Raw genomic sequence first — 25873 nt, forward strand, 5'->3', positions numbered from 1 at the left:
AGCCCTAGCCTGAGGCCGTGTAGGGCCCCATACTAAGTGCCTCATTAGTATAAACCTAGTGTTATTTGAAAAACAAGACTTTTCACTAGGGGGGTGGAGCACATATCTTAGCACTCCAGAGGCAGAGGCAGGAGAATCTCTTGAGTTCAAGGCCAGCCTGGTCTACAGAGTGAGTTCCAGCCAGGTCTTTAGGGCTACACAGAAATACTGTCTCAAAATAACCAGAAAAAGAAAAGAAAAAAAATGTTTTTCACTCAAAATTTCTAAGATGCTTCAAGCTCAGTGACAGATTCTGGAGACAAACACTGCATATTCCTTATTCTATAATAGCTTAAGTGTTCAAACAAACAAACAAAACTGTAATCCTAGCACTTGGAAGGCTGGTAGCTAAAGTTTTGGCCAGCTTGAACAATAATAGTGAGACAGTTCCTCAACAAACAAATCTGGTTGGAGAAAAATGTATGGTCGCTGAAGATGGTTCAGTAGTTTAAAAGCACTGGCTGCTCTTCTGGGAAGCCCAGGTTTGATTCCACAAGGCAGCTGTATGTAATTCCAGTTTCGGGGGGCTCCAATACCCTCTTTATAGGCGCCAAATGCACAGGCTTGGTGCACAGGCGAAACACCCATACACGTAGAATAGAAACAAATATTGCACAAAACAAAACAAATGTGGGTGAAACCCATCTCTTTGTAAAATACGATTTTGATACAAATCTGGAGTTGAAGGCCATCCTCAGCTGTTTACCCTCAATCCCTGGCCACCGTGGAATAAACCAAGACAGAAGGGGTAAACAACAACAAACAAAGAAAAAGCCACATGATGAAAAGAGTTGAAAAGGGATCCTATGAACAGTTAGTGGGAGTGAGCAATCAGACAGTTCCTTAAATGAAATTTAAAGCCAGGTAGTGGTAGTGCATAAAGCTCTGTGTTCAAGACCAGCCTGGACTACAGAGTGAGTTCAGGACAGCCAGAGGTACACAGAGAAACCCTGTCTCAAAACACCAGAAGAAAGAGAGAGAAATGAAATGTAGACTTATATGGTCTAGCAACTTTACTCCTGAGTTTATACTTACGAAATTTGACGCCTGTGTTTGTAGCAGTCAGCATTGCTAATCAGAGCTAAAACATAGAAGTAACTCAAGCAAGTACATTAGTGGGTAAATGGATTTTAAGAAATTCATATGCAGTGTTATTTCATCTTCCAAAAGAAGAAAATTCTGAACTATGCTGACCTGTTTAGCATTAATTGTTAACTTGCCTTGGCCTAGAGTCACCTGGAAGAGGAAGCTCAGTTGAGTGGTCATCAGCTGGAGCCTCCATCAGATTGGTTTGTGGGGGGGTTGTTTTGCAATTGCATAGGAAGGCTGTGGACTGCACTATCTCTAGTCAGATATTTCTAGGCTGTATAAGAAAGCTAAGCCTGAACTTGTGTGTGTGAATTAGCTAGCAAGCAGCATCTCCCCTGGTTCCTATTGTATTCCTTTGCCTGTGAGTTCCCTGGTCAGAGGCAATTACTGCACAGAATAGCAAGCAATCAGAACTTCAGGCTACAGCTTCAAGTTTCTTCTTTAACTTCCTTCAGTGTTGAACTGAAGTACAACATGAAATATTGCCCCTCCCCTCCTTTTTGAGACATCATCTTTACCTGTAGTTTACATGTAGCTCTGGCTTTCCTGAAACCCTCTGTTTAGACCAGGGTGGCTTCTAACTCACAGAGATCGATTGCTGGGATCTGAAATTGTTCACCATGATGCCCACTCCTAATGTCACCCAGCCTAGTGTCAAACGTACTATTTAGCCAAGATTACTTTCAAACTGTGGTCCTCCTAACATGCTGTGATCACAGACCAGTTCACCACATCAGACTAAAGGCATGTGCTATCATACCAGTCTATTTATTTTTTTCCAACTGAGACAAACTGACCATATAGAAGATATAGCTCAGTGGTAGTATACTTTCTTGTCCTGGGTCACCATAATGAGTTTAAGGCCACCAGCTACAGAAAAGCCTGACTCTGGGCCAGTAAGATGGCAACTAAAGGTACTTGCTAACAAGCCTGAGGACTTGAGTTTGTTCACCAGAACACATGGTAGAAGAAAACATCAAGTTGTTCTCTGGCTGCCACACATGCACTGTAGCACACACACACCCACAATTATAGCAATTAAGTTATTTTTTAAAAAACACAAATGCTTCCCTTCACCCCAATCCCCTGAGAGAGGGCTTCTCTGAGTAGCCCTGGCTGTCCTGAATCTTGCTCTATACACCAGGCTGGCCTCGAACTCTGAGATCTGCCTCTCAAATATTGGGATTAAAGGTGTGTGCCGCCGCCACCCACAACTTCTAGAACTTTTATGGTTGCCTCTTTGCCTGTTCTTGTCCATGTGTGTTTCTGTTTTTAACCCTCCTCACTGTTTTGGAGGTGCCCATTACCTTTTTCAGAATCATCCCACCAATTTTCTCTTCTGACTTTGCATAGGGATAACTGAAGTCACCCTGAAGAGTTCCCCAAAACTTCTGGGTCATGAGAATAGTCTGATGACAATGCTTTACTCTGAGTAGTTCCCCAGTGCTGTGCCTGAGCTTTACAGCCTAAGCTTGCAGAGGTGAAGTAACTAGCCAAATGATTGTCTTTCAGACAAGGAATACAGGCTGCATTGCTATGACGGCTGTGTAGAAGCCCCAGCTAATAGATTCTCCACAACATCATTTAATAACTGACCATAATGGTACAGACTGGGAAAATTCAGTTGTAGATCTTATTTTTTGTTCTGTGGGCAAGAGTGTGGGTTTGCACGTGTGGGAAGATCAGAAAACAACCTTGTGTTGACCCTTCAACTTCCACCTTTTTTGAGACAGGGCCTCTTGACGCTACTGCATTCTTCAGACTGGTTAGCCCCTTGATTTCCAGGGACTCTTCTGTTTGCCCCCCATCTTGCTGTAGGAGCAGTGGGATTACAGATAGACACTACTACCCCTAGATTTCCAAGAGCTCGTGGCATTTAAACTCAAGTCCTCACACTTGGCCTTTGAACCACTTCCCCGGCCCTGTAGATCTCTTTCTAATGTTCACACACATTTCCCTTTGTATTCTTAGGTTACCAAAAAGAGCAAGACAAAAAGCAAAGCTGCTGTTTGTTCACATTGCAAAGGCAAACTGAGTGTTAGGGTGAGCCAGGTGTAAGGGACCAGCAGACAGTGCTTCTGAGAGATAGCTTTTTCCCCATAGGGGATCAGCACCTTTTCGCCTTCCATAATTGTAGCTACCAAATTCTTTCAGGGCAGCTAGTTGTACAGAAATTCCCAAAGCACATAATAATGCATGTACTGGTAGTCATTACAATAAGAATAACCCTCTCTTTGGGTGTGAAAATAGGGTCAGTGTGAGTCTGCAGCACATTTTTTTTTATCTCCCATTCATTTCTGTACTGCTTCAGGACCTTGGGATAGTGAACCTTGTTAAAGGACATTACAGTCATTTACAGTTCCTGATTGGTTTTATTTTAGCTCCTAGAATTGGACAGCAGTTCATGCTAGGAAATAAATGTTCTGATGAGCTGAGCAAAAGAGTGTTTATAGACAGAAAAGGGCTCAAGAAAGCAGGCAGACACAAACAAAAGATCCGTAGTTTCATTTCCAGCTCCATGTGTTTGAAGTCATATCCAGAAATATCATTGCCCAGACCAATGTCATGGAGTTGTTCTTTCTGTTTCTTTTAGCACTTTTCATAGTTTCAGATCTTAAGCATTAAGTCTTTAACCTATTCTGAATTAATTTTTTTTAAATTAGTGAGACATAAGGTTCCAGCTTAATTCTATATAGGAACATCCAATTTTCCCAACACTGTATATTGAAGAGACCATGTTTTTCTTTTATATACTTTTTGCACCTTTGTCAAAAGTCATTTGACAGAAAATGTATGGGTGTCTTTCTCAGCTTTCTATTCTGTCCTTTTGGTCTGTGTCTGTATTTAGGCCAGTACCCTGCTGTTTTGGTTACTCTTTCTTTGTGTATTTTGAAGTCAGGTGGTATGACAGTCTCTGGCTTTATTCTTTTTGTTCAGGATTGCTGTGGCTCCTTGGGGAGTTTTTCTGATTCCATACATGTTTTAGGGTTTGTTTGTTTTTCCTGTGGTGAATGTCACTGGTATTTTGAAAGGAATTGGGCTGGCCCTGTAGATCACTTTGAGTAAGGCATGTTTAATATTACTGATTCTACTCCATAAACACGAATATCTGTTTACTTACGTCTTTTTTATTATTTTATAGTTTTCAGTGCCAAGATCTTTCACTGCTTTGATTAAATTAATTCATAAATAGTCTTTGTAGTTTAATGAGAGATTTTTTTTAAAATTTACTTTTTATTTATTACAATTTATTCACTTTGTATCCCAGATGTAGCCTCCTCCATAGGCTACAATCTTGCCCTCCCTCCTTCTTTTCCCATGTCCCTCCCCAGTCCACTGATAGGGGAGGTCCTCCTCCAGGGAAAGGTGATCAAAGAGCCAGCCAGAGTTCATTTCAGCTCCTGTTTCCTCCTTTACTAGGGAACCCACTTGGAGACTGAGCTGCCCTGGGCTACATCTGTGCAGGGGTTCTAGGTTATCTCCATGAATAGTCCTTGATTGAAGTATCAGTCTCAGAAAAGACCCCTTTGCCCAGAGTTCTTGATTCTGGCTGTTTGTGTGGGGTTACTTTCCACAAGAGGTAGTATTTTAATGTTTTCTAATTTGGTATCTTTAACTGAAAGAAATTTCTTCTCTCACAGCTAGTAGGCTCCCGTCTGTGTTCTGACGTAGTTATCTGTTTTTAAACGAATTAGTCACATTTGTCATCATTTCTCTTGTGTTCTATTGCAGGTTCCGATAGGCAATGGAAACTGATCTCAATTCCCAGGACAGAAAGGACCTGGACAAGTTTATTAAGTTTTTTGCCCTCAAGGTAATATGTCCATTCTCTTGAGCTGGGAACAGCTAGAGATATTTTCTATACTTCTCCCTTAGAGAGCTACTCTTGGAAACGTAGCATAACAGCTTGCAGCTTGCCCATTTTTCAGGGATACTTCTGTCTGTTGTAAACTAAACTGTGAAGTGTGGGGGTGGAATGGGGAGGTATAACTAAAAAGTAGCTTCCAATTTTTCACAGCTACTTCTTCAAAAAAATTTTATAAGACTGCAGAAATGTCAAAGTGTTATGCGAGGTTATTGGCACAGCATGTTGGATGGGAACGAAGGCCGTGAACTGCAGTGGCAGCGCAGCCTTTGGGAATCCTTTTCACTTTGAGTGACACTAAAAGGTCCATTGCACTAGTTATTTTTCTCGTTGCTGTGACCAAATTCTTAAAGCAACTTGAGGGAAGAAGGATTCGTTTTGTTTCATAGTTCAGAGGATATAGTCCATCATGGAGGCTGCTTGCTCACATGTTGGATCAGGAGGCAAAGAAAAGAAAATTCTAGTTCTCTTCTAGCTGAGGCTTGTTTTTGAGATGAGGTTTCACTTTGTAATCCAGGCAGGCCTCAAACCCGTGGCAGTCCTCCTACCTCAGCCTTCCAAGTGCTGGGATTACATGTATGAGTACTGCTCCATACTCCTTTTTCCATTTTTATTACATTTTGTGTGTGTGTCTGTGTGTGTATACATTTGCACTTTTGCTCAGATGGAGGTGAAGAGCACGTCGAATCCCTCGGAGCTGGACTTACAGGCATTAGCAGTGAGTCTGGCTCCTTCTGAGGGTGCAGGCTCTTCCCCCAGTCCTCGAGAGTGTGCGTCAGCACTCTCCACCTGCCTCTCTGCAGCTTCCCTCCCTTCTTATGCATTCCAGTACTCCAGCCCATACAGCAGGGCGCTTTCTGCCCGCATTCCCCTCGCAGACACACTCAATGATGTGTTTTTTGTTGTTGTTTTGTTTTTTTGAGACAGAGTTTCTTTGGCTGTCTCTGTGTAGACCAGGGTGGCCTTGAACTCACATCAATCCACCTTCCTCTGCCTTTCTAAGTTCTGGGATTAAAGGCATGTACCACCACACCCAGTTTACTATATAAATTTTTAATGCAATCAGAATTAATTATCCCGCCAATTATTTCTTTTTCTCTTCATAGTAAGTGGAAAATTCCAGTTATAATTTAAATATTGTGGGTTTTTTTTAATCTAAAAGTTATTTCTAGATTTATGACCTGTATGACTCCTTACTTGCAATAATTACTATATAAGTCATATTATCAGTTCTGATGGCAAAGTTATCTAAGAGACATAACGCTACATGAGCAAAGCTATATGGATAATTGTGCAATTCTTGTTTAAATCTTCTGTGATGACCCAAATGTCTGTCAGTTAATGTTTATGACAGTCATGCCTACCACATGCAGCTTTCCTTCTGCAATGTGAGATCACTCTGGAGCACAAGCCTCAAACTTTTCTTTTTACTGGCCGACGCCACCCTCAGGAATGCTTAGAATATTATTTTGTGTACACTGTCTTTCTGTCTACTCTTATGCTTCTATATTTTCCTGGAAAAAGTTATGATTTGATAGAATTAGCTAGCCTCATTTTAACCCTGCTTTGGCAGAATCTTAAACCCATAAGATGCTAAAGTTAAATCATTTTCTTTTCCTCTTTGTTTTTCTTTTCCAAATCCTGTTTGGTTGTGGTTTTTGTTTTTTGTATTTGGCAGTGCTTAGTCTCTAACCTCAAGCCATTTTTTATTTTGTGTTTTGTTTTCAGACTGTCCAAGTGATTGTTCAGGCTCGACTTGGTGAAAAGATTTGCACCCGTTCATCTTCTTCCCCAACGGGTTCAGATTGGGTAAATTCCTATTCTTTGCTAATGGGTGTATATACTATGGTGTTTACCAAAAGGATAAATATAAAATGCCCTACTGCCATGTAAAGCATACAGCTTTAGTTGCTAAATAGTTTGACCCATTTGTATAGAAAATATGTACGTTCTTTATGAAAGTTAGTCTTTTTGACAGATAGTAAAATTTAGTACTTAGAGCTGGGCATGGTAACAAGGATGCCTGTAATGCCAGCACTCAGGGAGACAGGCAGGAGGATCTCTGTGAGTTCAAGGCCAGCCTGGTCTACAAAGCGAGTCCAGGGGAGCCAAAGCTACACAGAAAAACCCTGTCTTGAAAAACAAAACAACAACAACAACAAAAAAAAAAAAAAAACAAAGAAAGAAAGAATAAAGTAAAGTACTTAGGAGATAGAATAATATCTTAGTAGCTAATCTTTGTAATAGGTTAGTAACCTTTTAAGCCTGAGACATGGGGCTTTGGTAGGAACTGCTTCCCATAGGGAGGTAAGAAGTGGCTTAAGGTTCTTGATAGTAAAGCGTGCGTGCGCTACCCTGTTTCCCACAGTACTTGAGAGGGCTTCACACGGAAATCTCTCTTGGTTTTTGTAGTTCAATTTAGCAATCAAAGACATCCCAGAAGTCACCCATGAAGCAAAGAAGGCCCTGTCGGGACAGCTGCCTGCTGTGGGGCGATCTATGTGCGTGGAGATCTCACTCAAGACTTCTGAGGTATGGCCATGGCTGGGCTTGGTAGTCCTGCTTGGCATGCAAGGATCTTCTTCCTCTTTTTCCAAGTCATTTTTCGCTTTATTTGTGTTCCTTTTCTCTGACTTTCTAATCATTTTTTAATTGGGGATTTTTATTTATATTTTTGGTTATGCTGAGGATTAAACCTAAGTGTTGCCCATGCTTATATAATATAGGAATGTTGCTGAGGAATTCTGCATTTAGTCTTTTCTTGCTCACTTGTTCAGAGTAATATACAGAGGGATAGTTTGGCTAATGAAATCAGCTAAAAGACGTTTAAGTTAAGGTAATAATCTTTCCTAAACAGGTGATGTTACTTAAAAAATAGTGCCTGAAGAACTGAAGTGAAAGGCTCTCCATCATGTGAAAATGTCACCCTTTTTTAAAGGGCAGTTTGGAAAAGAGATGGAGATTAGAACTGCAACTTAGCATGTACAAAACCGAATGTTTTAAGGCCATCTATTCTTGTCAGGTGTGGTGGCACCCCTTTTCCCCAATAGCAGCACTTGGGAAATTGAGGCAGGAGCAGTCTGTCTTGCATAATGAAGACTCTCTTGTTCCAATTTTAAGTGAACATGAGACTGTCTCAAAAATCAGAGCCTAGGGTTGGTGGTTGGTTGAGCGGGTGAGGTGCTTGTCACTAAGCCTGATGACCTGAGTTTGCTCTCTGAATCCTGTATAAAGAAGAGAACCAACACCAGGAACCATGTAGTACACTGCTCTCCACATGTGTGCTGTGGCCCCATCCCCACAATAAACAAATAGACAAATACAATTAAATTCGGATGAGCCAAAGCCCAGATATTTTCCAATCCAGCTGCTTTCATTCTAGAAATTTGCGTAAAAGGGATTGAGGATAAATACAAAATCAATGGTTGTGTTTTGTTTTGTTTTCTCAAGCCCTGTTTGTTTGTTTCTGATAGAGTCTCAGGTATTCCAGACTTGCCTCAATCTTGCTTCACAGCCAACGGTAATCTTGAACTCCTGATCCTCCTGCCTCTACCTCATAAGTGCTGGTATTGCAGATGTGGGCCTTACCTCAATATTACTTATTACAATTTTTCTTGAAGTGGTAAAAAATTAGAAATATCTAAAAAAAATCTCAAAAAATATGGGACTCGGTTGGATAAAATGAAGTCATAGCATACAGCCATACAACCATAAATAGAGGCATATAATGTGGAGATTTCACAGGTATACCTGAGGAGTAGACTCATGGTGAACATGAAGCCTAGAGTTGATCCCCAGTACCACAAAAGAAAATTAAAGTCAGTCTCTAAGTCTTTCTTTCAATGTCTCCCTGTCTTCTGTAATTTTTATTTAGAAGGAAAATTTCATGATGTTTATTGAAAAATAAGATAAAAACAGTACATATAGCATGACCCAAATTTTTAGAAAGTTGCTATTTTTTTTAAATAAGTTGAGTTTTTTTTCTCTTTTGTTTATTTGTAGTCTCTAATATTTCTTGTGATTGTATGATGCTTTACAGGGACAATTCAAGTAATTTGTAATAATTAAAATGTATTTCTTTGGTCCCATCTGTAGGGAGATTCCATGGAGTTGGAAATTTGGTGTCTTGAAATGAACGAAAAGTAAGTGTCAGACTCCTTTCTGGTAGCTGAGGATAAGTGATGACATCATGTGAAAGCAGGCTTTGTTGTCAGCCACAGAGAGGCATTCTGACCGTTCAGCAGAGCCAGCAGGCTTTGCTGGGATTTGCTTCATGCTTGGCTTCCCGCCTAGCACAGCCATGACCTTCAGAGGGAGTCTGGGTTCAGAGCAACTCACTCACCATGGGGAAAGGACGCTGCAAAGGATTTGTTGTTTTCTCAGAGTACAGCTTGGTCTCTGATTAAGTCCCCTGTGAGCACCTGCAATATGGCCATTCTGTGTTGTCTGTGTTCTTTAAGGGGCCATCCAGCAAGGGCTCCTGCACTGCTTTTTACACATTGATGGGTTGGAACATGTTGCCTCTTTTTTATCTTTTTTATTTTGCCTCGTTTTTATCTTTCAAGATGGATTAGCACTCCACCTGACTGAAGCTTGAGTTTTCAAAAAGAGCATGTGTGAAGTACGGACATTTGTTTTTCTTGAGTAGAAAGCAGTTGACAGGTTATTATCTAAAATTTTTGTACCACATAGATTTTTTTTTTTTTTTTACAGATTTTCTGTATAGAATTAAATAGCTCTTACGACAGGACTTTGAACATAAGCAGCAGGTTGAGTATAATTTACAGTATTGTTAGGTTGTTTTTAAGCGTACTGCCTTTTTTAAATAGATAAGAACATAGTGGATTCTTTCCTGGTGCTTGCCTACGTCTAATGCAAAAGGGCACATGTACAGGCTTGCTTACTTCAGTAGGGTATTGGTAGAGCTCTTCTTACATATTTAGTTCAGAATCTGTTTTGCAGAGTTGTAGCATTTCATAGCATAGACTGGCAGTGTCTTTGTGCTCCTCAGGTGTGACAAAGAAATCAAAGTTTCCTACACTGTATACAACAGACTGTCACTGCTGCTGAAATCTCTTCTCGCTATCACGAGGGTGACGCCAGCCTACAGACTCTCCAGGAAACAAGGGCATGAGTATGTAATATTGTACAGGTCAGTATCAAGGACTTTGGTTTGCTCACCAGCCTCCGTGCAATGTGCATTGTCTGTGTGGCACTTGAGTGTTCTAGGATTATGTTTTTGTACAGACAGTTGAGTGTAGTATTAGTTCTGTAGTTTTGCTCACGCCCTCATGAACCTCAGCTTTTCAGAACCACCAGGCCCCCTGTCCTTTTGTCTCTGTGCAGTTACAGCTCCTGTAGAATGGATGTGGAATTCCTGCACACACATATTTCAAAGCTGGAAAGGGGGCTTAAGAATTTTACAAACAAGCTTTGGCGGTGGGAGATGACTTAGTGTAAAAGTGCTCGGCATGAAAGCATTGAGGATCAGAGTTCAGATCCTCAGAACCCCCATAAATGCCAAGTGGACAGAGGCCCCCACTGTAAGGTAAGGCCAGCACTGGGAAGGTAGAAATGTGATTCTGATGTAAGCTGGCTAGCCAAACTGGTCCTATCAGTGAGCTGTGGGTTCATTTGAAAGACGCTTGCTTCCTCGATTAATAAGGTGGAACACAAAGGAGGATGATCCCTGACATTAACCTTAGGTCTCTGCATTTGTGAGACCATACACACATGTGCCTACACACTTGGGAACACATACTCTTAAAAGAAAAATAAACAACACCAGAAATAATTTTCCAGGTCTGGGGATGTAGCTCAGTGGTAAAACACTTGTGTAGCATGCAAAAGGCCCTGAGTGTGCTCCTCAGCAACATAGAAAAGGGAAGAAAAATAGATTTTCCAGGCATGGTGGCACACAGCTTTAATCACAGCACTCGTGAAGCAAAGGGAGACAGATCTCTGAGTTCAGGACCAGCAGGATACACAGTGAGACCTCTCTGAAAGTAATTAATTAGCTGGTCAGTGGTGCCATGTGCCTTTAATCCCAGCATTCAGAAGGATGAGGCAGACTTATCTCTGAGTTTGAGGCCATCCTTCTTGCAGAGTAAGTTCCAAGATATCCAGGGCTACCCAAAGATAAACTGTGCTAAGGAGCTGAGTCCAGCAGTGGCCTTCCATTGTACCTGGAGATTCTGTGCCCCTCCCCCATCAGATAATTAAAGCCTGTATTTTCTGTCTTGTGATAGGATCATTAAGTATCCCTGACCCTAGTGAATCAAACACATTCACCATCAATCCCTCCCTCTGCCCAGGGTTTATATTGCCCTTGATTTCACATGATTAGGGAGGGTATGCAGGTTCACTTTTTCTCACTTCAAGACTGCCTGAGATTCCTCATTTATCCTCATCCTGGGTCTGGACTCCACTGGGCCATGGCTTCACTGGGCCTGTGTCTTGGGTGCATGCCAACCAAGCATGGGCCTTGTCCTGCACCTCTGCCATGCTCAGCACAACAGCTTGACTAAGAGCTGCAACACTCTGGTATCACTAGAGGCTTTGGACTGCCTGAGCTTCCATTGCCACAGGCGATCTCATGCTAAAGAGCCAAAATGTAACACTCTGTGGAAAACCTTTTCCACACCTAGGCATAGAGCCCTTGGGCCTTACTCACCCTAAGGCACTCTAGCTGCCCCTGAGAGAAACACCCCCTCCCCCGTTCTCTGTCTGGAAGCTGAGTTCCAGGACAACAGCTGAGATACAGGCTCCCACCGAACAGAGAACAACATCTTGTTAGGGTCCAAAAGGCACTGAAAGAACGACCCCAGATTCAAGTAGCATGCAGTCAACAAAAGGCGTTTATTCTGCAGAAGACCAGCATCCTGGGACCACCATCCAGGAAAAATGGCAATCCTAGGCAGAGATGCACAGGTCTTTTTAAAGGAAACTGGGGGAATTTCAGGGACAGGTAGGACATCTTTGTTGTGAGGGGCACAAGTCCAAATCAAGGGTACGAGTGCATTTATGATTGGCCAGGGCTAGCTAGAGCTTGATAAGGGGTTGGGAGGCTCTCTAACTGGTCCAAACCTGACCAAACTAGTGGGTGGCAGGTTGTCCCAAGGGCTAATTCCTGACTGGCTTGCATCCAGGTGGTCAGTGGGCTGCATTCTTGTGTTGAGAATGTTCTACTACAAGATAAGATAAGGTTGCCCAGAACAGATTTTCCTTCCCATTTTTGTGGTTATCTCTAGGCTCTTTCTTGGGCGGGAATTTTATGATCCTGTTCCTGGAATTGGAGCCCTAAGTCCTAGTTCCTGGGACTGATTTGGGAAGGTCAGACCTGATCCTCTGAATATTAATATGGAAGGACCAAAGAAAGACTTGCCAGTTATACTGAAACAAACCTATTGAGAATATTTACCAAGGCATTGTTAATAGTTTTTGACAATACCTTAAGGACCTATGTATATTTCTTTCTCAGATAGCAAGTTTGAGTATTTGTTGAAACTTACTAGACTTTTACTTGGCTATAATAGATTTCTCTTTCTTTCTTTCTTTCTTTCTTTCTTTCTTTCTTTCTTTCTTTTCTTCTTTAATGTGGTTTTTTGAGACAGGGTTTCTCTGTGTAACCTTGGCTATCCTGGACTCATTTTATAGATCCGGCTGACCTTGAACTCAGTGATCCATCTGCTTCTGCCTCCCAGAGTCTTGGGATTATAGGCTTGTGCCACCATGTCCTGCTAATAGATTTCTTTTCAATCTTTACTCATTTCTTACTTTGCTTGTTGCTGTGGCAAAATCCTTACAAGAAGCAACTTAAGGGCAGATGAGATGGCTCAGCAGTTACGACTTTCCCCACAAGCTTGGGTATTTATGGAGATGTTGGTGATTTCTGCATGTCAGACTCTTCCCTTCCACCCACCCTCCTTCTCTCTCTCTCTCTCTCTCTCTCTTTCTCTTTCTCTTTCTCTTTCTCTTTCTCTTTCTCTTTCTCTCCCTCTCTCATTCTAGACAGGATTTCTCTGTATAGCCCTGGTTTTTGTAGAACTCACTCTTTAGACCAGGCCATCCTTGACCTCAGAGATTTGCTGCCTCTGCCTCTCTAGTGCAGGGATTAAAGTAAAGGCATGTGGGGCTGGTGAGATGGCTCAGTGGTTAAGAGCACTGACTGCTCTTCTGGAGGTCCTGAGTTCAACTCCCAGCAACCACATATAAGGAATCTGATTCCCTCTTCTGGTATGCATGAAAAGAGACCATTCATATACATAAAGAAATAAATAAATCTTAAAAAAAAAAAAGTAAAGGCATGTGACTCCTCATCTCCTATGCAGGCATCACCATATGGGTGTGTTTGCCCAAGGCTTAATTAAGGTATCCATGCAGATGAAGAAAGCAGGGTTTGTTTAGGCTGCTTCTGAGCGTTAGCCATAGATGTCCTTTGAGAATGTAGAATAGGCTCTTACTTCTTTTCCTTCCTTCCCTACAGGATTTACTTTGGGGAAGTTCAGCTGAATGGCTTAGGAGAAGGTATGTATGCATGCAGGCCAGAAGCAGTTGTGGTGTTAAGAGCTGTACACTAACTTCAGAGATGGGCTCAGTTGCTGTTTTGATATGAGAGGAACTTTGTATAACACAGACCCTAACTTTAAACTGTATATCACAGTAAGGAAACAGTAAGGAGGTGGGTCAGTTTTCTGAGGAGCTACCAGGTTGATAAAATAATTTTTCAGAAGCTTCAGCAGGAACTCAGTGTTTGGGGTTTCTCCCTCTCCTCTTCCTCCTCCTCCTCTCTCCTTCCCCTCATGCATGCTCATTAAGCACTGTGCCATTGACACAGTGATTTTCATTATGGTTTGTCTTTTGTTTGTTTTGTTTTGTTTTATATATATATATATAGTTATTGAAGACGGCGTCTTTCCTTTGCTAATACTGGGGCAATAGAGAATACATGGCAAGTAGGAAACACAAGAAACCGAGATGGCCTTGCTCATATGCTCAGTAAATAGTGGCTGTACAGCAGGCTGCCTAGGAGTTGTGTCAGCATTCTCTGTAAAAAAGTTGATTTTTTTTTTCTTCTAGGCTTCCAGACAGTTCGAGTTGGAACAGTGGGCACCCCTGTTGGCACCATCACTCTTTCCTGTGCTTATAGAATTAATTTGGCATTCATGTCTACCAGGTTAGGAAATAGCTTGGAGTCCATAAGAGCTCTCCCAATGATGTTAAAGCTCCTGCTTCCCCAAAGCTTCAAGGCTAAAACTACGTTCATGCTGATGAAAGCTGAAAGCCACTCTTTCCAGAAGAATGCAGTTGAGAGAGGGAGAGAGGATCACTGTCACATTGGAGATTTTAAGTGTCCCTGAGCCAGCCTGTCCAGAAGTAGAGTCTGTGGTTTATATTTAGAGATTGCAGTATTAGGACTGATAGGTCTAAAGTAGCTATGAAGTGAGGGGCCCCTGTGAACTTGAAGGTGACTGAGAAGAAATTCTAACAAATACTGCAATGTGCTTATTGCATTACAGGCAATTTGAGAGGACCCCACCTATCATGGGGATTATCATTGATCACTTTGTTGACCGTCCCTATCCTAGCTCCTCTCCTATGCACCCGTGCAATTACAGGTAAGGATGGAGAGACGCTTCCCAAAGGGGCAGCTAAGCAAAAGCATCCACTGACTATGTAGGTAGAAATGAAAAGGCTAGGTCTAGTCTTGCTGCTGCCTGTTAGGTTCACCAAGGCTTGAGCCACAGAGTCTAGGTAGTGACTGGGTATTTAGGATCACGCAGTGATGTCATTTTCTTCAAGTTATTTGGGGACTGCAAGAATGACAGTAATTTGTGGACTATGAGAGATGGTTTTCTGAGTCAGGTGCAGTGGCACATGCCTGTAATCCCAGCAGAGGCAGGTAGATCTCTGATTAAGGGGCATAAAATTGATCCTTTCTTTCTCTCCCACTCTAGAACTGGTGAGGACGCTGGGGTCACATACCCATCAGTGGAAGACTCTCAGGAAGTGTGCACTACGTCTTTCTCTACATCCCCTCCCTCCCAGGTAGGAAAGGCTGCGGGCTGTGTGTGTTCCTGCGGGCCTTAGGGGGTGTTGTCCAAGCTTAGCTGTGTCCCCTTTGGTTATTGCGGTTATTTTAGGGAACTTCTCTTGAGGTGACCCTCTCTAGCAGTAACAGTGCTTGTCTGCAGTCTAACCACTCTGCCGTCGTCCTCGGGTCCCTAAAATCAGTCACAGAATTTTCATCCGAGAAAAGCATTCTAACTTACATTTATTTGTTGACTTAATTGTTTCTTTCTTTCTTTCTTTTTTTTTTTTTTTTTGTTTGGTTTTTCAAAATAAGAGTCTCTCTGTGTAGCCTTTGCTGTCCTGGAACACACACTATAGATCAGGCTGGCCTCAAACTCAAAAATCCACCTGCCTCTGCCACCTGGGATTAAAGGTGTGCACTACCATGCCTGGCTTACTTTCTTAATAAGTAATAAATTTGGTTTTATAATTGTGGATTATGTCTCAAAGAGCCAGTAATTATTTAATATAAAATTAAAACAACAATCAGAAGTGCTGCTTTTCTTACTAGCTGACACAGTTATCTATCCTCCTGTCCAGATTTTCAATCTAAGTATTTCAGCCACTAATTTTTCCACTGTGTGAGTCTTGAGTGGCAAACCCAGTTTGAATAGAACACTGGTTCTGAATTCGGACGCGGGCATCCGCAGAGGAGGCATTGCCACAGTCTTGTGTGATGGGTGTGGATTGAGACTATGACAGGCAGTCATCTTCTGGTTGACTGAATTAAGCACTTAATTATTCTCCCAAATTCCTCAGATTCTTGCACCTTCCACCTCATTGTTTCATCCTCCTCTGTTTTGACTTTTTTAGACTTTTGTTTTTGAAATAGTGTTTGTTATATATTCTTGGCTGGCCTAAAACATACTATGTAGACCACACTGGCCTTGGACTTGTGACCATTCTTTTTCCCTCTGCCTCCTTAGTACTGGGATTACAAGCTTGGGTACTATGACTTTTTATGTCTGTTGGAAACAAGGTGCAGCCAAGACCCATTTTGAAAGCCTAATATTCCTTTCTTCTAAGGTGCTAGGATGGAGATGTGTCACCATGCTTACCTATCAGTTTGGGTTTTTTTGTTTTGTTTTTGTTTTTTCTGTTTTTCCCGAAGAGACAGGGTTTTTCTGTGTAGCCTTGGCTGTCCTGGACTCTAGACTCACTCCATAGACCAGGCTGGCCTTGGACTCACAGTGATCTGCGTGCCTCTGCCTCCTTGAGTGCTAGGATCAGAAAGTGTGTGTCACCATACCTGGTTTACATTAAACTTTTTTTACTACACTTATTTATTTTGTGAGGCTAGGGGAATGTCATACGTGCCATGCTATACATGTGGCAGTCAGATTTCAAGCTGAAACAGCAGAGCCCCAAATAGTCGGCATGTGTGTATGTAGCTTTGGAATCCTAAAGTGTTGGGAGTGCCCAAGCTTTTATTCTCAAGCTCTCCCAACCAACTGCAGGACTGTATAAATACAATCACAGACACACACACACACATACTCACTCATTCACTCACATACTGCACTCCCAGGATGACAGGGGGAAGTGAACCTAAGGTTGCTAACAATATGGCCAACAAATGTCAGCTCTTTACCACTGTCCCTGCAGACTGAGGGCTTCCTGATCAAGACCAGCATCCTCAGTTCTGAGGCCTGCCTTCATCTGCCCTCCTGAGTGAGCTGTTCCCTCACTTCTACCCACACCTTTTCAGCTACTGACAGACTAATACTTGGTTCAGGTTTCTGTTTCGCTATGTCATTCCCTCTTGAGTCAGCTCGTTTTCCAGCTGCCTGTCAAGGAGACAGGCTTACAGGGCATGCCTGAGACAAATGTCACTTCTCGGCGCCCTCCTGATTGCTGCTTTGGAAAGCCAGCATGCACTGTCCTCCTGCCTCCCACCACTCTGTCCAGCTTCTCAGTGCTGCCCCGCCTGGAGGGTTTTTGTTTTTGTTTTCTTTCTTTCTTTCTTTTTTTTTTTTTTTCCACTTCTTTCTCAAGTCCCTTTTCTTTTTTCTTGTTTCTCCTGTCTCTCTGTGTGTCTGTGCACAGTGTGTGTTTACTATCACAAAGGCACATTTTCAGACCCCTACTCCTGTGGTGAAGGACACTCTGAGGGTCCCCATGGCAGGACTGGCCTTTTCCCATCAAGTGAGTTCATAATGGGAAGAAGGGGATATGATCAGTTGGCTTCTTTCTACTTAAAAAAAAAGAAAAAGAAAACAGAGTACAGGGTATAGTTATTTAGTATTTTGTGGGATTATTTTAAGGCTTGGTAATTGATTTTAACAGGACACAGAGACAGCCCAGCAATCTAAAATAGTGGCTTTTATTTGTCCCTCCTTCTATTGATGTGAAAAGTACATGGAGTTATTTGTATCAGACTTCCAAGTAAACGGTCCATGACTGGTAATCTTTTATTTTCAATATAAATAGGAGCTATCTATACCCAGGGGTGATGGAGGTGTGATTAGAGAAGATGGTTTGAGTTTCAAATGATCTCAAGGACAAGGGAGAAAATAGGATGATTTGGGAAATTCATCTTAGGATTGTGCCCAGGGGATCTGCTGGGCTGGAAACACAGGGAACTGGGGAGCTAGGAGCTCACTAGAGGCCTTTCAGGGGCTCTAGAGCTGGAAATCCTAATTCCAGATCAAACAAGTCTGGTTCCTTATTGAGAAAGGCCTGGCCTGCCCTTTCCCTCATTCCACTGGGATGTGCTCCTGTCTTTTTGCTGAGCTCCAGCATGGGTCACATGCTAGGGTTGCCTTTTCTCCTGCCTTTCCTCTGCCCCTGTTTTTCTCTTGCTCAGCTCTCAAGCTCTCGCCTTTCCTATCAGCCTGCTGTCCTGGGCCTTGGATCAGCTGACCTGGCTTATCCAGTAGTGTTTACTGCTGGCTTACACACTACACACACTCACCAGGTACCTATCAAGATGGGGAAGAGCATGGGCTTCCCAGGGCTGCCTCCCCTTCTGAGGAGCAGCACCATAACTTGGAAGACTTGAATGATTTCTGAGAGGGTGGCTCCTCAGATTTCAGAAGGGATTTCAGGGTTTCACTCTCTCTTCCCTTCTCCCTTTGTAGTCATCACCATGCATGTCTTCCAAAAGCCACATCCCAAGAAAATGAAGGTCCAAGATGGCTGCCTACCTGGTGGAGGCATTGGTGATGGGAAAGCTTATGAGGTTCACCTGCTGCTTGGTACTGCCATCGTTCACTTTGTTTTTCCATTCCCTCCAAAGCTGATGGTTCCTGGGAAGGAAGGTGGGGTACCTCTTGCTCCCAACCAGCCTGCTCACGGTACCCAGGCTGATCAGGAGAGACTGGTGACCCACGTGCCTTCTGACGGGGCCCGCTGCGCTGCCACACCCTCCAGCAGGTGAGTTCCCGTCATGGCTCCCCACTGCTGAGGCCATCTAGGGGCCCGGGTACCTGCATACAGCCTTACGCTTGACCTTTTTTTGCTCTCAAAGAGAAAGCCTTAAAGTCTTTGATGAGAGTCTAATATTATAGCTAGTATGTAAGGAAGCTGTGTGGGGTTTAGCTGCTAGGAGGAATAGCAAGGCTTTCCTTTTTCCTTTTTAAAATTTTAAATTACACATATAGGTGTGATTTGCACCCTGACTGCAAAGTGCCTGTTCTTTTCTACTACCTAAGCACTATCTCTGGAAAGCAGCACTGTAAGCTGTCCTTTACTGCCCCTCTCTTGATTTTGTGCAGTCCCAAGATAATGAAAATGACATGTACCTCCCCCTGGAACTTTCTCATTGGAGAAATGCCAGGTGTACTTTTTTATTGGCACAGTGGGGTAATGGGAGGGGAAATCTTGGGGAAAATTGTGTGTGCCATTCAGCAAAAATAGTTTATTCTATTCCTGTCTTTTCAAATGTTGATCATATTTCACTGCAACACCAATCACATGATCAAAGGAAGATCCATTAGTCATTTGGCACCCCAGTTTTCTGATCCTGGGCTCCTGGTGATGTTGAGAAGTAGCTAAAGATACTGGACCCTGGGTGGTGAGGGTTCTGATCATTGGGTCGTAACTCAGAAGCCATCCATGTGGTGGTGGCCGATGCCTTTAATTCTGTCACTCAGGATGCAGAGGCAGGTGGATCTTTGTGAGTTCAAGGCCAGCCTGGTCTACAAAGTGAGGTCCAGGACAGCCTTGGCTACACAGAGAAACAAACAAACAAAAGAACTCAGTTGTTTTTACCAAGCCCAGCTTTAAACTAGAGGGCCTTATGGTATTTTTAGAAAACATGCTAAAACATGGTTATAGTATTGGTGAATGCTAACCTGCAGCTGTGTGAGAGTTGCTGCTATGTCTGGTTGGGGCTGGTATTTCTGATAGGATTGTATGTGAGCCTCACATTATTATGGCATGAAGTCTCACTCACATATGTGAATGTTTTAGTTGTTCCAGCAGGAACAAGCCAACACGCAGGACAGTGGTAGCAACCAGACCTCAGCCCCCTCTGTGGCTTCACACAAAGGGGGTGGGGGGGCTCTGGCAGTGACTACTACAGGTGTTCTGTGCTTTAACAGTGAGCATCCACTCTCCCTTTCTTCTTTAGTGAGGACACTGAGACTGTGTCTAACAGCAGTGAAGGACGGGCGTCACCCCATGACGTATTGGAGACTATTTTTGTCCGAAAAGTGGGAGCATTTGTCAACAAACCCGTTAACCAGGTGATTGTTCTGCCATTGCCTAAGTGGATGTCTGTGTTCTCAGAGTAAGGTCCCCAGCACAATGTCCTATACAACTGCAGAAACTGTCCTATACTGCTGCAAAATTTGTATGTGTATAAGTTTGTCTTTTAAGAGGCCCAGTGGGCCTGAACTGTGACACATTGTTTCTCAGTAACTCAGTGACTAAGTATTCCCATTCATAGTCCCATAATCCTCTACTGTGAACATATTTGATTGGGAACAGGGAGGCAAAGAGGCCAGGGCAGCATGATTGGCCTAGCTGTGGGAAACTAGGCTTCAGGCTGGCATCCTGTAGGAACATGTTATGCTAGGGGAAGGACAGGAACACTTTTCTCCTCTGTCTCCAGGTGACCCTAACGAGTTTGGACATACCCTTTGCCATGTTTGCTCCCAAGAATTTGGAGCTGGAGGATGCTGATCCTATGGTGAGCCCACATGTGATTACAAGCTTCCAGTAGGTGGTACAGTGGTCACCCTTCCTGGGCAGTCACAGGACTTAAGCCAGGCTTCTTGGCTAATGGTTTTGAATTCAGCATTGTCTGCCCCTCCCTTTTGATCTCTCTTGTTTTAAGATAGAGGCTTGTTACAAAGCCAAAGCCGGCCTAGAACTCTGTGTAGCCCAGAAAAAAAGTCCAACTTGAAATTCTCCTGCCTCAGCCTCCTGAGTGCTGGGATTATAGGCATGCATCTCCATGCCCACTTCAGCAGTGTATTTCTCTCATAACTATCAGACAGCTTATGGTGATCCATAACCTACTTGTGGAGTCTGTACTGACTCAGCCTTATTCTGAATTAGGTGAATCCCCCAGACTCCCCAGAGACCACATCTCCCCTCCATGGAAGCCTGCACTCAGATGGCTCCAGCGGGGCCAGCAGTGGCCACACACATGACGACTTTGTTATGATTGACTTTGTAAGTTGCCATCATCACCCTTGGTCTTTGCAGTTCTCCGGAGAATAAACCTAGAAGCATCTGTTGCCTGTGAACAAGATTTTCATCTCAGGGAATGGGCTGGTGTGCGGGCAGCAAGGACGCTTGCTGGGGAAACACTTAGGCCTGTGAACAGCAAGGCTTTTAATGACATGTCTTTGCTTGAAATTCAGCGTTTATTGGGTATTCCAAAAGCCCCTTACTTAGGAGCTTGAAGGCTCTAGGGGTCTAGGTCCTAAAGCTAACCAGGGGAGAAATGGCATCGTGAGGATTAGGGTGTAGTCCAGACAGCAAGGTACAAAGACTCAGCCTCTCCCTAGCTGAGCCTAGAAGACACTTTGCTTGGCTAATCCCTGGAAAGGAGTCCTACACATAGATTACCTCTTTTTTTTTTTTTTTTTTTTCCTTTATGGTTCAAAGATGAGCTAAGCTGTGTTTGTGTTGTTTTTAAAGAAACCGGCATTTTCTAAAGACGACGTTCTTCCAATGGACTTGGGAACCTTTTACCGTGAGTTTCAGAATCCTCCTCAGCTAAGCAGCCTCTCCATAGATATCGGAGCCCAGTCTATGGCGGAAGACTTGGTATGGAAACCCCTTTCCCTCCCAGGCCTTCTCCTTTAGCCTATCCTCATCTAATGGCCACTCATATGCCATAGGCCAAGAACTTTCTTCCCCTTGCTTTATCCTGCCCCTTTGCCTGCCATCTTTGCTGAAAAAGGAAAGAAGTAGCTTTAGCCGGTTATCACCGTTTAGTCACACTTGACATGTGCACAGTGCTGGCACTTGTCCTGAATTGCCTTGAGCTCAGTATTCTTTCTCACAGTACTTTAAAAATATTTACTTACTGTGTGTGCATATGATGTAGCAGGAAGGGGTTGTGTACATGTCACAGCATATGTGTGGAGCTCAGATCAGAGGACTACCATGTAGAGCTGCTCCCACTTTGCCTTTACCTGGTTTCCAAGGACCAAACTCCTGTTATTAGGATCACACAATAAGTACTTTTACTCATTGAATCCATCTCACTAGCCTTTTCTGCACTCTCTTGCTGTTGCTCACCCCCTGCTGTTCACTGCCAGGCTAAACCCATGGACTGGACAGAAGGGTCACTGTCGTCTTCCTTGGAGGGCTTCCTTCTGCATTCAGCCCTTCTGTATGCTAGGCCAGATGTCCTGAGATGACTATGATCGCACCTCTGCGTGAGGTGTTTCCTACTTACTGCATCTGAAAGCAGAACAGTGCCCTGACCAACTGCAGGCTTGGGGCACTGACTCTGTAAAACGGCAACATCTCCCCGTCTGAGAAAGCACTGTGACCTGCAGAAATTTGAGGCCTCAGGTGGAAAGAGCACTGAGTATTAGTGGGGTTTTATTGTTTTTGTCACAGATTTTCTCTATGTAGCTCTGGCTGTGTATGTCTATAAACTTGCAGTGTAAACCTGCCTCTGCTGGGATTCAAGGCGTGTTCCCACCTGGCCCTAAGTAGCCTTACATTGGACTGTCTAACCATCAAACTACCACATATCCTGTCTGTCTGTCTGTCTGTCTGTCTGTCTAACTGGGAGCAAACCCTGGGCCTTGCCTACGTAAGGCAACTGCTCTGTCACTGAACTGCACACAAATCTCCAAACCCCATCCTGCAAAACAGCGAAAGCTATGTGCTTTAGCATGAGTCTTATAAAATAGGTGCTCATACCCATTTTACAGAAGGGAGCACCTTTGATTGAGCGGCTCGCCTGTAGCAACAGTCAGAAAGTTTGGTCCTGAAGTAGGAAGCTGTGGCCCTTAGCTCTCTGATAACTGCCTGTAGTCAGAAAAAACAAGCTCCGTGGGCTCCAGTTGTGATCCCTTAGCCAGTCACGTCTGGCCAGTGGCCCCCAGACTTCTCCCAATTGTTAGGCTTGTCCAAGACATTTTAGTGTCTTAAAGCCACCAACTCTTCCCAGGCCCTTATGCTTCAGCCCGTTGTGGGAGGTTACCCTGCAGTTTAAAGTCTGATGCTGTAGTGGTTTGGTTTGGTTTGGTTTGGGTTTTGGTTTTAGTGTTTTGTTGTTGTTGTTTTGTTTTGTTTTTGTTTTTGTTTTTTTTAAGCCCTGATAGAGGAGCCTCTAGGGAGGACTAGGTCTTCATTAATAGCTGGCTCTGCATGACAGGCTGATAGCATGTGGTTGTCTTTTTTTTTTTAATTCAGCAACCCCACACCCCCAGCCAGTCTAAAGATATAGGTGTCCAGACCGCCTACAGACCTGTGTCAGTCTTAAAAGTTCAGTGGCTGCCTTGTCACTGTTTTCCCAGGGCCATTCGACACTATAAAGTGCAGGAGGTGGAAATCCCCATTTAAAATTTCTGGGTTCACGGAGTGTTAAAATGCAGTTCTGAGGTTGGGGTAGGGTAAGGCTTCTGGATCTCTGAGTTTGAGGCCAGCCTGTTTTAAAGAATGAGTTCCAAGACAGCCAGGGCTGCACAGAGAAACCCTATCTCAAAAACCAACAACAAAAACATGCAGTTTGATTCTAGTGTCTACTATATATACATAAAACATGCAAAGGATATTTCATGTTTATTTTCTCATTATCATATTTTTGGCTTTGTTTACCTATCTCATGAGTTGTGGTTCACTTAGATTCATCTGGCTACCGTGCAACCCTGTGACACCTGCCTTCTCTCCCCCCCCACCCCCCACCCCCTCACCCCCCGCTCTCATCCCAATGTCCGCTCAGCTGCCCTTCCTTTCAGGCAGCCTGGCATGGCCCAGTACTTTGTCTTACTTTGTCCGCTCTGGCGGCTGGCTGCCTCTCTGCGGCCCCCTGGAATAAGCCCCTCTCCTCTGCTTGCCACAGGACTCCTTGCCAGAGAAGCTGGCTGTGCATGAGAAGAACGTCCGAGAATTTGATGCCTTTGTTGAAACCTTGCAGTGAAAGTGTTCCGAGTGTCTGCAGCACCCCCTTTCTGTGGACCCAGCAAAGAACCTCCTACTCAGCCGCTCCCAGCCTTCAGACTGTTTTCTGGCCATGTGAAAAGCAGAGTGTTTCCCCTGTGGAACCTGAAAGTCCCTGCTCTTGGACCTGGAGACTCATGGCAGCAGTCAGGCCCAGACTTGGGGTGGACTCTGCCTATGGAGATGGACGCTGGCTGTAATGGAGCCTTAATGGGGACTGGCCTTAGCTGCTTCACAAAGGGTGTCATTGTTACTTCTGCTGCCAGCCTCCTGCCTGGGTCCATCCTGCATCTGGTCCCTGCCTGTGTGTCCTTACCATCAAGCACCTGACATTCCAGCTGGTGGCTGGGACACTGAACATGGCACAAAGAGGAAGGAGACCAAGCAGGGCGAAGGAGGGCTCTGTGTCACCAGTACTTCCTGGACTACCCCACTCTCCCTCCTTTCTCCTCTTCCCTCTATCTTTACTCACTCCCTCACTCCCTTCTCCCGTCTTTTCTTTCCTCTCCATCCTCTACCCTCCATCCCATGTCCTCCTGGGCCTGTACTTTTGACAGTATGACAAGCCCACCCACCTAAAATGACAGGTATTCCGAAGCCATCCACCATCTCCATCAGCCATCCAAAGGCTATGCCAGCCTGTTTTTAGGGTTTATTATTGAGTCATAGACAGGTTCTTTTCCTCCTCATCTTTCCCTCAGTTGCTGCTGCTTGGATATAGGACTTGGTAAATATTTATTACTTTCAGAAAAATCAGATATTTTATAGAAGAAATATGTTTGGGGTTAGCAGTTCCACTGGGGAAGGAAGAGGGTCTCTCTGGGATGGAAGCCTCCTGTGAAGATTCCTGCAAACCTGTGCTGCTGCTCTGAGGATCTCCCCCTTGCATCTAAGGAGATAGTAGGAAAGGGGCTGGCAAGGGCTAAGTAGCCCCCTCTAGCTGCGCGTGTGGAACTGCACTGATGTCAGGCTTCCCCCGTGCACTCCGTGCTCCTGCTGAGCATGCTTTCTTGACAGTGTCTGCAGAGTGACTAGTTGTTCTAGTGGCCTGGGAAGTTTCCGGTATGTTCAGTATGATGACTCCTCAGTTGTGTTGCACTGTGTGTTCTGCTGCTCCAGTCCCTGAGCCTGGAGCAGGACTGGGGAGCTGTTCCTCCCACCCCCTAATTCCAGAGTCTATACATGGCCCTGGGTTACAAGCTGGATTGGTTCCCTTTTAAGAAGCCAAAGCTGGGCTTATGGTTGACTTTAACCTTCAGGTATTGTTGCTTGAGTAGTCAAGTGCCTCTGGCAGCCTGCCCTGTTCCTCTGGTCCCTGAATCCTCACTGGCAGCAGCTGTTACTCATTGGAGCAGGTGGCTCTCAACTGCTTGTTAGTAACTTGCATGTAACACTGGAGCCTTTCCCCTGTGCATGCTTTTGCTGCCACAGAGAAACGTGCCCAGCAGTGGTGGCCAAATGGCACTGCAGCCTTTGGATCAGGGGCATATTCACGGCGCATTCATGAACCAGATTTGCCTCGCAGAATCAACACTGTCGGGGTGAGGGCACAGATTTTTTTTTGGCAGGGCTTAGCCAGTGGCCCCTGCAGGCAGCAGCTTTGTGTCCCTGACCCTATTAGGGAAGAGGCCAGGGACGGTGAGCAGAGCATCCTTCAAAATAGCCTGTGCCGTCAGCCCTGCACAATGGAAGAAGAGATGGGGCTCTAGAGCAACTTCTGCAGCCAGGCTCAGGCTGGGACCAGATGACTGTGAGGTCCCTCCTCCAGTGCTTTGTTGGGAAATGAGAGCTACACTTGGAAATATAATCAAGAAATTTCCAATAAAAGTTTTCTGTACTTTACAGCTTCCTCTTCCAGCTATTGTCTGGACTAGTCCACCATCCCCATTCTGCAGCAGCACCAGGCCACCATCAGGCTTCATAAGGGGGGATGGGTGGAGCTTGAATTTCAGAAAGTCCAAGCTTCTCAGGGTCGCTTGAATCTTGGGACTTGACCAAATACCTAACAGCCTTGGCTCCCTGGAGCTTTCCTTGTATTGTTTCCCAAGGCAGGACCATCTGCCGGAACAGTGATGCAATGTACATGAACCCTTGTAAAATCTCCCTTACGGGTGGGCTGTGCTGTGCTGCCAGCTTTCCCCTCACATCGCATGTACTCACCACTCTACCTGCAGGACATAGAGTACCAAGACAAGACAAGCTGCAACAAGTAATGGCTAATACAGTGAAAAG

The 25873-nt window shown here is 44.2% G+C and overlaps 1 protein-coding gene across 10 annotated transcripts in view; it reads left to right on the forward strand.

Annotated features, from left to right (window-relative positions):
* The window catches only part of Atg13 (autophagy related 13), a 28905-nt gene extending 3422 nt beyond the window's left edge, over positions 1–25483 (forward strand). For 2 of the 10 annotated variants that reach the window (XM_060371793.1, XM_021639329.2), the window contains 17 exons: positions 4861–4942; positions 6722–6802; positions 7406–7525; positions 9089–9135; positions 10005–10145; positions 13479–13519; positions 14072–14168; positions 14512–14610; positions 14950–15040; positions 17111–17209; positions 17871–17981; positions 18303–18439; positions 19638–19752; positions 20121–20198; positions 20570–20686; positions 21158–21286; positions 23544–25483. In XM_060371793.1, coding sequence (XP_060227776.1) covers positions 4874–4942; positions 6722–6802; positions 7406–7525; positions 9089–9135; positions 10005–10145; positions 13479–13519; positions 14072–14168; positions 14512–14610; positions 14950–15040; positions 17111–17209; positions 17871–17981; positions 18303–18439; positions 19638–19752; positions 20121–20198; positions 20570–20686; positions 21158–21286; positions 23544–23621 — 1650 coding nt within the window. In that variant the 5' untranslated portion in view covers positions 4861–4873 and the 3' untranslated portion in view covers positions 23622–25483. The remainder of the gene's footprint in view (positions 1–4860; positions 4943–6721; positions 6803–7405; positions 7526–9088; positions 9136–10004; positions 10146–13478; positions 13520–14071; positions 14169–14511; positions 14611–14949; positions 15041–17110; positions 17210–17870; positions 17982–18302; positions 18440–19637; positions 19753–20120; positions 20199–20569; positions 20687–21157; positions 21287–23543) is intronic. The other 8 variants (XM_060371794.1, XM_060371795.1, XM_060371797.1 and 5 more) reach the window with 8 other exon arrangements.
* Positions 25484–25873: the final 390 nt, after the last annotated feature.

The sequence above is a fragment of the Meriones unguiculatus genome, chromosome 18 (assembly GCF_030254825.1).
Source record: "Meriones unguiculatus strain TT.TT164.6M chromosome 18, Bangor_MerUng_6.1, whole genome shotgun sequence".
NCBI lineage: Eukaryota > Metazoa > Chordata > Mammalia > Rodentia > Muridae > Meriones > Meriones unguiculatus.